Source organism: Otolemur garnettii, unplaced genomic scaffold (genome assembly GCF_000181295.1).
Source record: "Otolemur garnettii isolate 467f Iridium unplaced genomic scaffold, OtoGar3 scaffold00055, whole genome shotgun sequence".
Classification (NCBI taxonomy): Eukaryota; Metazoa; Chordata; class Mammalia; order Primates; family Galagidae; genus Otolemur; species Otolemur garnettii.
Genome location: NW_003852450.1, coordinates 8038544 through 8052417, shown reverse-complemented (window position 1 = coordinate 8052417; position 13874 = coordinate 8038544). Strand labels below are relative to the sequence as shown.

Sequence of the window (13874 nt, the reverse complement as noted above, 5' to 3'; positions counted from 1 at the left end):
GGCAGCCTTTAAGGATGGTTTAGGGGGTTCTAGGGAAATGGGGTCAGCAGATGACACAGGTTACAGGAAAGATTTAGGGACTCCTAAGGGAAGGGGGTCAGGTAGCAGGGCAGCCTTTAAAGATGGTTTAGGGGGTTCTAGGGAAATGGGGTCAGCAGATGACACAGGTTACAGGAAAGATTTGGGGGCTCCTGAGGGATGGGGCTCAGGGAGGAAGGCAGCCTTTAGGGATGGTTTAGGGAGTTATGGAGAAATGGGGTCAGCCAATGACACAGGTTGCAGGAAAGATTTGGGGGCTTCTGGGGGAAGGGATTTGGGGAGCAAGGCAGCCTTTGAGGATAGTTTAGGGGACTCTGGGAAAATGGGATTAGCAGATGACACAGGCTACAGGAAGAATTTGGGGGCTCTTAGGGGAAGGGGTTCAGGGAGCAAAGTAGCCTTTAGGGATGGTTTAGGGGGTTCTGGGGAAACGGGGTCAGAGGATGACACAGGTCACAGGGAAGATTTGGGGGTTCCTGGGGGAAGGGGCTCAGGGAGGAAGGAGGTCTTTAGGGATGGTTTAGGGGGTTCTGGGGAAATAGGGTCAGTGGATGAGGCAGGTTATAGGCATGATGTAGGGAGTTCTGGGAGGATTCCATTAGGGAATGAGGCAGATTATAGGCAAGGCTTGGAGGGAACTTGGGGAATAGAGTCAGGGAGTGAAGTCAGTTATAGGGGAGGCCCAGGAGGACCTGGGAAAATGGGGCCAGAGGGCGAGATGGGCTGTGAAGATAGTTCAGAGCAGTTTGAGGTGCCAGGCTCACTGGCTGGAGTAGGACATGAGGCTGGACCCAGAGGCCGCAAAGCTATGGAGCAAGGGTCAGGATATTTGGTAGCATCCAAAGGTGGCATGAGCTCCAAGGATGGCCCACAGAGGGCCAGAAGAATGGGGCTCACTGATGGGGCAGGCCCTGGTGTAGGCTCTGGGATGGTTGGGATGCTGGGCACTGCAGACAGCACAGCATACACAGACAGCCCTAGGGTCCCGGGGATGCCAGAGACTCAGGGAGGGCCAGATGGGTGGGGCTCCACCAATGGTCTTAGAGGCAATAGAACCTCAGGGGTCCCTGGGGCCTTGGAGGCTGTTGGTTCCAAAGGAAAACCAGATATCGAGGAATGGCAAGATGGTTCTGGGATTGCAGGGTCTTCTAGGGATAGAGGGGCCCCCAGGGGGAAGGGTAGGTCTGCAGACCAAGGAGGAGATAGAAGGGGTTCTGGGGGTTTTGATAGTAAGGAGGCAGTGGAAGGTGAGACCAGGACAGAGGTGGATGCTTTGGAGTCTAGACCTGACCGAGACTTTTGGAAAAAAGGTCCAGGAATAGCAGAAAAGGGTAGAGTTCCTGGACAGGGTGGATTAGCACCTCAGGGAGGTGGAGACTCACTGCTGGGAGGCAGAAGGATGGGAGCAGGTTCAGGGAGCTCAGCAGGGGAAGGCCAGGCCATGGGCAGCAGCTCCATGCCCAGAAGAAGGGGAAAATCAACAGAAGGACACGATGGGCAAGGGGTGAGCAGCACTGGGGGCCCAGGCTGGGAAGAGCAGGGGTTTGTGCAATGCAGCCCAGGTGCTGGGAGCCAAGCCTCAGGCTCCAGGGCTTCCACTTCTCTGCAGGAGAAAGGTGCCACTTTCAGTGGGACCCATGAAGGGCCAGGGGGCTTTAAAGGCAGGGAGAGTGCACCAGGCCAAGAGGCAGCTGGAGAAGGTCACGGCTCACAATCCCTGCATAGCAAAGGTTCAGGTCCTAGGAGGGACAGGTCTGGTGGTGCAGAGGACTCAGGTGTCCTGGGCAAGGGGAATTGCACTGAGTGGGGGGATGGCCTCACCCAAAAACCTGGGGAGTCTGGACCTCAGGAAGTCTGGAATGGCTTAGATGGTCTCTGTGGCAGAAAAAGTTATGGAGACAGATCAGGAGGGATCCAGGGCCTGAGTTCTCAGCTAGGCAAAAGACAGAGAGAAGGAAGGGGGTCCCTCAGGGAGCAAGAGTCCCTGGAGGCTGAGAATGGAGAGACCCAAGGTCCCAGGGCCCTAAAGGAGAATGAGGGCTGGGGAGTGGAAGCATCTGGAAGGCCAGACAGGAAGCCCAGTTCACTCAGGAGCAGTTCTCAAGCACAATCAGGGGCTGAGGTTGGAGTAGCCAAGAGAGTGGAAGTGGACTTGGCCAGAGGCACCGGGCAGCCTCCTGCGGAGCAGACCCGAGGGCGCCTAGGAGAACCTCTACGTGAAGACTGGAACCAGGAGACCCTAAGTCATCTTGGCAGCAGGAGAAGTGGCAAAGAGGGCAGCAAGGACCGAGATGCCACCCGGAGTCCCACACCCAGCTATAAGCGCGGCACTGGCAGTTTCTCCATGGAGGTCCGAGGTAAGTATTGCTCAGCTGACCTGGCTCCAGCCAACTAAGCTCTGGAACCTAGGATGCTTGGGTCCTTCCCAGTTCTGCCTCCAACCCCAGGATTTTGTCCCTGCCAATGCATCCCATTTTCAGGGACTTTAGAAAAATTTTCTGAAGCAATTTCTTCCTCCTTGTGCAGGTGCAATCCACCCTGCATGAGGGTTAGAGGTCTCATGGGTAAATGGTCTGAAATCCTATGTCCAAAGTACCAGAGTTTTTGGTCTAACTCTCTTGGAGTCATCCAGACTTCCCACCTGTGTGACCCAGAGGGCCTCTTCATCTGCCTTATACCCCATATCCCCAGCCTACGTCCTACTGAGAAAAATGGGAGGCTTGGCTTTACTGGCTCAGGCTGACCCCTGTTCACAGGACCATGGTGGCCTCCCAGACCAAAGTGCAGGCCACAGCCTGGGAGGTTTGGCATTGGGGACTGCCTCTGTGTCTCTCTAGGTCCCTCAGGCCACTTCTCCCAGGGCCTGGCAGACACGGAGGTGCAACAGGGTGAGACTGCCATACTCTCTTGCACCCTCACCAGTGACCTGGGACCTGGCACCTGGTTTAAGGATGGAGTCAAGGTACTGCCCACCTTATACCTTCTCTTTACCGGGGAGGGATGGGGTATAGCAGAGAGGCAGTAGAGATAGGGCTTTGCAAGGAAGATTTTTTTCATCATTCATTTTACTGACGTATTCACCCTGGGAGAAGTTTAAATAGCCAACAGCTTGTGTTTAAAATAAAAGTGGGTTTTTAAAATGTTGCGTATCCTACTCTCGCCTCCCTCAAATTTCTTCCTCCACTGAGAATGCCTCTCCTATACCAACACCTGCTGGATTCTACCCTTCCTTCAAGGCCTTATACAAATGCCATCTTCCCATCCCAACCAGAGGGGAGCTCTCACCTCTCTGAACAGCCCCTCTGTCTTCCGTTGTAACTGTCACCTCAGGAGGAGATACCTCACAGGGATTCAGGTCATGGGCCTAGGCATCCGCTAGATCTGGCTTGAGATCCCAGCTCTGCCACTACCAGTTATGCGACCTCCACAAGTTGCTAAACATCCTGGTTTCTTCATCTATAAAATGAGATTGGTAATATACCCGCTTCCTAAGGTCATGACAAATAAGGTACCAAGCATGAGGAACACACACTAGGCACGAAATAAGCATGCAACTCATGTGGCTGTTATGATTCCTGAGATTGCATCAGTAAACGGCTCTGTTTAGCTGGCTTGGGGGTAGGGTGACCTTCTCCTGCTCTGGCTCTTGTCCCCAGCTCACCACCCAGGATGGAGTTGTCTTTGAGCAAGAAGGTCTCGTGCACAGACTCCTCATTGCCCATGTACAGAGGACCCAGGCTGGGAGGTATACCTTTGTAGCCAGCAACCAGCAGAGCGAGGCCACCCTGACTGTCCAGGGTGAGGCCCAGCCCTGCCTTTGTCTGTCCCACAGTCTCTTCATACTAGGTGATAAGCTCCACTTCTAAACACCTGACTTTGTGGCTAGTCTGCAGCCAGTGTCTAACCTCATCCTCAGCCTGAGAATATGATTTAAAAAGCCAACCCACATCTTCCCTATTCCAGTGTCTTCCTTGTCAGGAAGTCCTTGGTGAGGTCAATCCTGATCCCTACTGCTGCAGATGAAGCCCATTCCCCTTGTTAGTCCTCATGAGGTGGGGCAGAGGGTGCCTTACTCTTATCCCCAACTTCTTTCTCTGGATGCATCTTTCTGCACTCCCCAGATGCCCAGTGCCCTTGGCTTCTTTAATTCCTTTGCCTTATTTTATCTTTAGATACCCCCATCATTGCTCCAGATGTGACAGAGAAACTGAGAGAGCCACTGGTGGTCAAGGCTGGGAAGCCTGTGGCAGTGAAGATCCCCTTCCAGAGCTGCCTTCCCGTTCAGGCCACCTGGAGGAAGGACGGGGCTGAGGTGGAGGGCAGTGGCAGCAGGGGCACCCAGATAGCCCTGGGAGATGGCTACACACGGCTATGCCTCCCCAGTGCAGACAGGAAGGATCGTGGCCAGTACAGCGTGACACTGAAGAGCGAGGGAGGCTCTGTGCAGGCCAAGCTCACCCTGCAAGTCATAGGTGCCAGCCTCAGCCCTCCCCACAACCAAAGCCTGAGGGTCCCTGGGGTTTCAGCCCTGCCAGCAAGGGCAGGTCCTGGTGTGATGTCTGCTGGTTCCGATCCTTATTAGCATGCTGTCTAAGATCCAAACCTAACCCTACCTGCCCTCTCTCCCCTCATCAGACTGGTTAAGAAGAAGCAGTTTTGGCTGGGCAAGGTGGCTCATGCCTGTAATCCTAGCACTCTGGGAGGCCAAGGAGAGTGGATTGCTTGAGCTGGCAAGCAAGAGGATCACTTGAGCCCAAGTTGGAGGTTTCTGTGAGCTATGATGCCATGACACTCTAACCAGGGCCATAGCTTGAGACTTTGTCTCATAAAAAAAAGAAAAATGAGTGGCGCCTACGGCTCAGTGGATAGGGTGCTGGCGCCTTATACTGAGGGTGGCGGGTTCAAACCCAACCCCAGCCAAACTGCAACAAAAAAAAAAAAATAGCTGGGTGTTGTGGTGGGTGCCTATAGTCCCAGCTACTCGGGAGGCCAAGGCAAGAGAATCACCAAAATCCAGGAGTTGGAGGTTGCAGTGAGCTGTGACACCATAGCACTCTACTACGTTCCCCGAAAATAAGACATTGTCTTATATTTACTTTTTATCAAGAAGTCACACTAGGGCTTATTTTCAGGGGATGTCTCTTTTTTTGCAGTTTTTGGCTGGGGCTGGGTTTGAACCCACCACCTCCACCTCTGGCATATGGGGCCAATGCCCTACTCCTTTGAGCCACAGGTGCCACCTGGAATATCTTATTTTTATTAAGTATTATACAACAATCTACATTTATTTCTGGAACCTAACAGGGGGAGCTGACCCTGTTGGTGGGACTGGTGCTAGTGATGAGTGAACTCCTTTCCCCTAGCCATTCACACATGCGCAATAGGATGCCTGTGACCATGGTTACCGCAGGAGCACCCGCGCAAGTGCGAAGGGTTCAGAGAAAGGAGCTGTGGCAGATAAAAGGTATTCTAGTTTTCCTTACTGCTCCGCCCCAAAATGCATGGCGTGGCTATGCAGATATGCTATGCATCCACGCCCATCACTAGGTCTTATTATCAGGGTAGGGCTTATATTTAACAAATGCATAGAAATCCTACTAGGGCTTGTTTTTTGGGTAGGTCTTATTTTGGGGGAAACATGGTACCAGGGGTGACAAAGTGAGACTCTGTCTCTACAAAAAAAACGAAAAAAAAGCAGTTTAGATGAACAAAGGGCTGGGCTCCTGCTGGGGTGGGAAGTGGTTGTGCTTCTCTGACTCCAATACACTGGACCTTAGGGAGGTTGCTGGGTGGGATGGTGGCCCCCAGCCTCGAGTGGTGCTAGCAAGGTAGGACTTTCGCAGGCTAAGCATGCCCGTATCAGCCACAGAATGATGGAGCTCCCATGGTCCATTGCCAGGTGTAGTGTGTGGGTTGGGGGTGGCACCCAGGGACACCTGGCCATCTCAGGGAACATGTGGGACTCTGGGTAATGTCCAGGCTGTCTGGGCAGTCCATGCCATCGCAGGCTTATCTGCAGACAGTGGGTGGGAGGAAAGACCAGCAGTGTTCCCCTTCAGCTCCTCTGACAACCCTTCTCTTCCTGTTCCTCTTGGTGGGTCTGCAGACAAGCCTGAGCCTCCTCAAGGCCCCCTGGAGGTGCAGGATTGCCACGGGGCTGGTGTCTGCCTCCGCTGGCGGCCCCCGAGGGATGACGGAGGCCAGGCCGTGGAGCATTACGTGGTGGAGAGGCGACAGGCTGGCAGGAGCACCTGGCTGAAGGTGGGCGAGGCCCTCGCAGATGGCACCACCTTCACTGATGCCCGCGTGGAGCGAGGCCGGAAGTATGCCTTCCGTGTGCGGGCTGTGACCTCAGAGGGAGCTGGCGAGGCCCTGGAGTCTGAGGAGGTGCTGGTGGCTCCTGAGGGTGAGAGAAAAGGCCAGGCCTGGGAATACCCCTGGGCTCCCCACTGTGCCCAGAGAAAGGTGGATCTGCTCCAGAGGCTGAGCAACACTGGACAGCGCTTGGGGGTCTGGAGGCCCTTTTGAGTACTCTGAAGACTCCTTAACTCAGCTGCATTTGGGATCAGGCAGCCAGGTCAGATTGATGGGGTCTCTGGGAGTGAGGGGACGGGCAGGCAGAAGCTACTCTGTCAGGACCCCAGCAGAGACTAGCATCCACATCAGATCCCTCCAGTCTGGAACGTCCTGTCAGGGGACTTGAGGCTGAGAGGCCCCAGGACTGGCACTAGACTCCTGGGCCAAAATACCTTCTCTGTCCCATCATTCCTGCCCCGGAACAGCCAGAACAGTGTCCCAGAACAGGCTACCTCAGCCCTGGACATTCCCCAGGGAAGAACAGAGTGTGGCCCTCTCCCAGGTGCCCATGCCTTCTACCCCCAGGGCCACTCTATGGGCTGACACCTTTCTTTGGCCCCTGGCTGACAAGCGCCTTCTCTGCCCCCAGCTCTTCCAGGGGCCCCTTCTGCTCCAGCCATTGTGTCTGCCTCCAGCCAGGGGATCACACTAACATGGACAGCACCTCGGGGCCCTGGCAGTGCCCACATCCTGGGCTACCTGATTGAGAAGCGCAAGAAAGGGAGCAACACCTGGACAGCAGTGAATGACCAGCCCCTGCCTGGTGAGCAGGCCTGAGCGGGGCTCCTCATTGTCCTGGCTTCCAAAGTCCCTCCTAGACCAGTGATTCTCAACCTTCCACATGCCACAACGTATTTTCATTGTTAAAAAGGGGTCACGACCCACAGGTTGAGAACAGCTGCCTTAGATCCCTCTCTTGGTTCCAGGATTGGTTACTACAATGGGTCTCTTCTGGGTGAGTTTGTCTCCTTATGGGACATTTGTTGATATTTGGAGACATTTTTGATTGTTCCATTAGGGGGTAGATGCTACTGGCATCCAGAGTGAAGCCTGGGAAGCTGCTTCCTACAGAACACAGGGTGGAGCTTATCCCGGCCCCTCCCCACACAAAATAATTATCTGACAAGAGCTAGATTGTGCTGAAGTTGAGAAGCTCTGGTTCAGTAGAAGCCTGGCTAAAAGTCAGAGAGGAAGCTGTTAGCCTTGGCTCTGTACTTCTGGCCATGACCTTGGGCACTCACATCATCTCTAGATCTCAGTTTCCTCATCCAATAGGTAAATAGAAGGGTCGTCTGTCCCACTTAGTGGTTTCCTAAGAAACGACTACTTTCAGAGAAAAAAAGGAACTCAGAAAAACCCAAGGGTTGGCCAGATGCTGAGGGGTCCTGTGCATTTCTGTGCTCTACGCATGTCACAGAAGTTAAGTTCTGTGGAGGGAGGATGGACCCGGAGCAGCTTAGTGGGAGCCCTGGTTTCTGGTCATGTTGTGCTACTTGGAGCAAGGGCCTCAGTTTCTTCATCTCTGGATGCACTAAGGGCTTCTTTCTAATTTCAGTATTTAGTGATCCTGTTTTATTTGAATATGACAGCAACTCTGAAAAGCAGAAAGAACCAGAGGGATTAAGGCATTTGCCCAAGATTACCCAGCAAGTTAGTGGCAGACCCAGACAGGGATTTGGGATCCCTGACACCTGAGCAGTATGAGAGCTGGGTCACACCTGGCTGGCTGGGGGGAGGGATGTCCAAGGACCACAGGCACTTCTCCAGAACCTGGAGGCACCAAGCTAGCTCCCCTCACCTGGTCCCATTGGGGGTGCTAATGTCAGGTGGGCTGTTCACAGAGAGGAGATGGACAGTGGTGGACGTGCGACAGGGATGTCAGTATGAGTTCCGGGTCACGGCTGTGGCTCCTTCGGGCCCTGGAGAGCCTGGGCCCCCTTCGGATGTTGTCTCTGCTCGAGACCCCATGAGTAAGTATAGCACCAACCCAGGGGGTGGGGGTGAGCACGGGATAGCTCTGAAGCCAATGGCCTAGGACAGGAGGTCACAGGTCAAGGGCAGTCCTGAAGAAATGGTTAGGAGGGCTGGAAGATAAAGACTGAAAGGCTCTCAGGCAAGGCACATGTCAGAGCCCCAACACTGAGATCAAACAGCACTGCCTACCAGAGGACAGGCAGCGGGGATTAGAAAACTCCTTCTAAAATCACTCACTCTCTGGCCTCTGGGCAGGTAGGTTCCTAAACTGGCCCACATGCATCAGTCACCCACTCCAGTGAGAAGTTATCATCCTCATGGGGGAAGGGGGCAGGTATCAGAAACACCTCAGCCTCAATTCTCTAGCCAGTAAATATTTGTCAGCATTGTGCCAGGAACTGGGTGAATCAATCCTGGTCTCTGCCTTTGAGAACTTACTGCCTAGGACACCATTTCCCTATCTGTGGTCTCGGGAGCATCAGGGTACTGAGAGATGCCAACAGACATTCTGAGAACAAGAGAGACAGCACAAAAGGTCTGTGATCAAAGATTTGCATGACATGAGTCTACAGTCTTTGAAGTCCTGCAAGAATTTTAAAAACTGTCTAACTTTCTTTGATCCAAATCTCCCAAATTTGAGTAGTGGATACCTTTTCCACAAAATACCTGCTAAAAACTTCACTCCAAGGTGTACAGCTTAGAAAATGTTGCTCTGTGTTCCTCATCCCCTTACGAGCCTCCAGTGCCAGGTCATTGAGGGAGCAGCACATTGCTGGCACTTGATGAATCAGCCAGATAGTAAAACACCCCAAGAGCATCTTTGTGCCCTACAGAACTTGGCACACTGTGGATGTGCAAGCTATTTGAATGAACCCAACAAGAATAGAACATTCTACAAGTTTAATTATTCAAGGGGCACCTAGGTTTTAGTTCTACGAAGGACAGAGCATGGAAGGGAGGGATGGAGGAGGAAAGCTGGCCCATGCGTCTTATTCCTTGCAAGTGGACCCATCCTGTTTTATTGTTAATCTCTCTCTTATCAGTAATAGGCAATGGAGACAGTAGACAGGATGAGCTGCGTCAATCAGTATCCACAGCAATGACCACATTTCACCGATTCTTACAACTAAGCAAGAGCCATGGTCTGGCAATATCACCTGGGAACTTATTAGAAATGCTGAATCTTGGCTCGGCGCCCATAGCACAGTGTTTATGGCACCAGCCACATGCACCAAGCCTGGTGGGTTCGAACTCAGCTCCAGCCAGCTAAACAACAATGACAACTGTAACAAAAAATAGCTGGGCATTGTGGCAGGTGCCTGTCATCCCAGCTACTTGGGAGGCCAAGTCAAGAGAATGGCTTAAGTCAAGAGTTTGAGGTTGCTGTGAGCTGTGACGCCACAGCACTCTACCAGAGGCAACATAGTGAGATGCTGTCTCAAAAAAAAAAAAGAAAGAAAGAAAGAAAGAAAGAAAGAAAAGAAATTCTGAATCTTAGGCATCACCCCAAACCTCCTGAATTAGGAGCTGTATTTTTAACAAAATCCCCGAGTAATCAAACTTTGCTAATCAAAGTTTGAGAAGCACTGCCCTAGGCCAGTGGCTTTCAAACTTCATTGCATGTTTAGAAAGACCTAGAGAGCTCCTGAAAATCCTGCTACCTAGGTGGCAATGAGTCCCTGGGGGTGGCATCTAGGCCTTAGTATTTTTTAAGCTCCCTTAGTGACTCCAAAGTACACCCACGCTTGAAGGCCAAAGCCAGATAGCTGTGCAATTTCCGAAGTCCTTTCACACACATTGTGCCTTTTGCTTGCTCCCAGTCTCCTGTGGGAAGGTTATTATTGCTCCCATTTAGTAGGTGAAGAACAAGAAGCCTGCACCGAATGTCCAAAAGGCAGGGTCTTGACACTAAGCCTTGACGTTCAAAATGAAAAGACATAGAATTCTAGTATGCAGGGATAATGGGACCTAAGAGTGTTGGTTTTCAGGAATTACAGAGGGATAGTTAGAGAAAGAGGCTTGCTGGGTTGGTGAATGAGTAGAATGAGTTGGGGGACGCTTCCTAGAGGGGGTGACCTGGGATCTATGTGCATAACTGAGGCAGAATATGGGACAGAGTAAGGATTTGGTTCTAGGTGGTACTTTAGGAAGATCTAAAGGCAGGGTCGCTAAGTAAAAATAATCCCTAGTCCCACAAGGAAAGCTAATGAATATCCATGCTGAGTGGCCTCCCGTGGGAGGGGGTGATGCCATTCTTGACATTCGCTTGGTACCTGGCCAGGACCTCCTGGACCCGTGCGGAATCTCCAAGTCACAGACACATCCAACACCAGCATCACCCTGAGCTGGGCCGGACCGGATGCCCAGGATGGGGATGAAGCCCAGGGCTATGTGGTAGAGCTGTGTGGCTCATACAGTCTCCAATGGATCCCATGCCATGAGGGCACTGTGCCAGTTACCACCTACACGGCCAAAGGGCTTCGGCCCCAAGAAGGCTACTTCGTGCGAGTGACAGCAGTTAACGAAGGAGGCCATAGCCAGCCCACTGCCCTGGACACATTAGTGCAAGCCACACCCACTACTGGTTAGTGCCATCTCTTTCCCTACCTCTGAGGCTTGCAGGGACCTGAGCAACCACCAAGCACTTGTAGAGCAGGATCTCCTTCCCCAGTTTCATGAAGTAACATCATTGAGCACCTGTGATGTGCTAGGCACAGGGCTAAGAAGGCCCTTTTTGGAATTTTTTTCTCATTCCAATTCATAACAGTCCTACAAATGTAGTATTTTTATGCCCAGTTTACAGAGAAGGAAGTTGAGGTGCAACACATTTTGCACAATGGTATGTGGTAGAGCCAGGAATTAAACCTGGTGATTCTAAAGGTGGTGCTCTCTCCAGGAGAGAGAGCTGCTGCTTCCTGGGCATGGCCTAAGGAAGCATAAGTATAGCTCAGCTCCTACAGTTCATGCTCAGAATGAAACATGCTCCAGCTCCCCATTATCAAAAGGGGGATTATCTTTCCCTTGGGGCTTTAATTGCTAGAAGCAGCTGGCCTGTCATCGACCCAAATTGGCAGTGACCATCCCAAATGACCCTACCTACTTGTCACTGTGACAATAAGGGATACATGTTCACACCACACAGGACACAATCCTGAATCCTGGGCACTTGTCCTGGCTCTGTCCCTAACTCAATGTGACCTCAGGCAAGTCACTTTCTGCCCCAGATTGGTGGTTATCTCATCTGTAAAACAAAAGAGGTCCACCACATCACTTCCTCTGTTTCAGACTCACCTTAACCTTCTCCCTGTGCCTTTTCCTTCTCAGCTCCTGTCCCTCTCCTATTGGCATCTCCCCACCAGCTGCTGGGGTTCCCCCAAGATTATTCTCCCAACTCCCCTCCAGATCCTTTAAAGCCCCCAGTGCATTGGGGTCTCAGCATCAATTAGACTGGCACAGCCTTCCCCCTCTAGCCCTACCCTGGTGACCTGGGGCTGGGGTCCAACTGTAGACGGAAGTGACAAGCCATTTTGTGTGTTTCAGTCTGTCCCAAGTTCCTAATGGATTCCAGTATAAAGGACTCACTGACGGTCAAGGCTGGAGACACCTTTCGCCTGCCTGTCTCCTTTGAAGTGAGTGTACCTCAAGGGGTGTGGGGAGGGGAGCCTGGAGAGGCCAAGGGAGCCAGACTCAGCTCTGCAGTTCTCTTCCTTTCCAGGTTGTTTTTTGGCCCCTAGTCAGTGCCCTGGGCTGGTCCTGGTAATCAGGCCCCACATGAGAAAGGAAAGATCTTGTTTCTTCCTAAAGGCACAGCCCTCACCTGGCCACCAGGCTGCCATCCTGCCCTACGTCTACAGATCTCTCTAGTGGTAGCTTCTGGTAGTGCACCTTCAAACCAGGGCCTTCACTTTTCTCCACCTCTCCTTAATTTGGGAATTCAGGGGGCCTGCACTACAGATAATCCCCTTTGACCTCAGAATGTATTCTTGTGGAAACATATGGCCTGCCTTTGACTCAGGAGAATCCTCAGTCAACACCAACACCACCTGACTCTGTTTGTATAGCATAACAGTAGTGTGATGGTTAAAAGTACAAACTGCCTGGGTTCAAATTCTGACATCATCACTCACCAGCTGTTTGACTTTGGGCAAAGATCTTAACCATTCTGTGTTTCAACTTCTTCATCCTCAAATGGGGATAATAATAGTAACCTATATCAAAGGGTTGTTCTGAGGATTCAAGGAGTTAATACATTGAAAGCACATAAATAGGGCTGGCATATGGCAAGCACGCAATACGTGTTACTATCGTATGTATGTATGTATTTTTGGCACAGAGTTTCAGCTTGTTGCCCTGGGTAGAGTATCACTGCATCAGCCTAGCTCACAGCAACTTCAAACTCCTGAGCTCAAGTGATTCTCCTGCCTCAGCCTCCCAAGTAGCTGGGACTATAGGCCTGCCCAGCTAATTTTTCTATTTTTAGTAGAGACTGGGGACTCACTCTTGCTCGGGCTGGTCTTGAACTCCTGGTCTCAAGGGATCCTCCCACCTTGGCCTCCCAAAGTGCTAGGATTACAAGTGTGAGCCCCTATGCCCAGCCCATCATTATTATTTAAAATCACATCATCACATAGGTGAAGCTCATAGGTCTCAGAGCCAAATTCAAACCCAGATCCGTCTTACTCTAAATTACTTGTTCTTAAAGATTAGATCACAATAACAACAATGGAATGATGACAAAAGTATTTCACACACAGAGTGTTTACTGTGTCCTAGGCCTCTTCTCTGTGCTTTTGTGTGTTATTAGCTCCTTAAATCCTCAGATCAACCCCATGAGCTAAGTGACTGTCAGCACGTCCATTTGACTCTGATGCCCAGTGTGCCCAATCCTGAGGGGCCTCCAGAGAGTTGGCAGCGTGATCACCAAACAGCTGGGCTGACCACCCTTCCCTGCTCAGGGTCACCACAGTTCAAGGCCAGGCGGCCATAACCTCCCTCCTGGACTGTTGCAGGGATTCTCAAGTCCTCCCTTCTTGCTTCCATCCAGCAACCCCCTCCATGTGAATCCAGAACTAATTATGTTTTCCTGCTCATAACAGCAACTCACAGCTTACAGAATAAAATCTAGATGTCTGTGCTGTGTGATATGGCAGGTGTATCACACTTTTGCCTAACTTCTCTGTCCAGCTTTCTTTCCTGTTCTACCAACCCCCAACTATACCCACTGGCCACCCCCATACTTCATCACCACCTCTCTAGCAGCCTATCCCTGAACAGGCACTTTCCTACCTATGTGTTTTGTCCCTGACCTTTCTCCTCTTGGTAAGGCTCTTCTTACCACTTCTACCCTAGGCCCAGCTTAAATGCCATCATCTCCATAAAACTTCCCCTCCTTACCCTTTCCTTGCTCTTGTTTTCCAGGCTGCCCCCATGCCCGAGGTGACCTGGCTGAAGGATGGCTTGCCCTTGCCCAAAAGAAGTGTGACCACCACCAAGGATGGCCTTAC

The 13874-nt window shown here is 51.8% G+C and overlaps 1 protein-coding gene across 1 annotated transcript in view; it reads left to right on the top strand.

Moving 5' to 3' along the window:
* The window catches only part of IGFN1 (immunoglobulin-like and fibronectin type III domain containing 1), a 45672-nt gene that overhangs the window by 16755 nt on the left and 15043 nt on the right, over positions 1-13874 (top strand). Inside the window, exons 12-21 of the mRNA XM_023514556.1 lie at positions 2284-2396; positions 2877-3001; positions 3696-3837; positions 4212-4511; positions 6146-6445; positions 6986-7159; positions 8238-8366; positions 10652-10954; positions 11911-11999; positions 13789-13870. Of these exons, the coding sequence (XP_023370324.1) occupies positions 2284-2396; positions 2877-3001; positions 3696-3837; positions 4212-4511; positions 6146-6445; positions 6986-7159; positions 8238-8366; positions 10652-10954; positions 11911-11999; positions 13789-13870 (1757 nt within the window). The remainder of the gene's footprint in view (positions 1-2283; positions 2397-2876; positions 3002-3695; positions 3838-4211; positions 4512-6145; positions 6446-6985; positions 7160-8237; positions 8367-10651; positions 10955-11910; positions 12000-13788; positions 13871-13874) is intronic.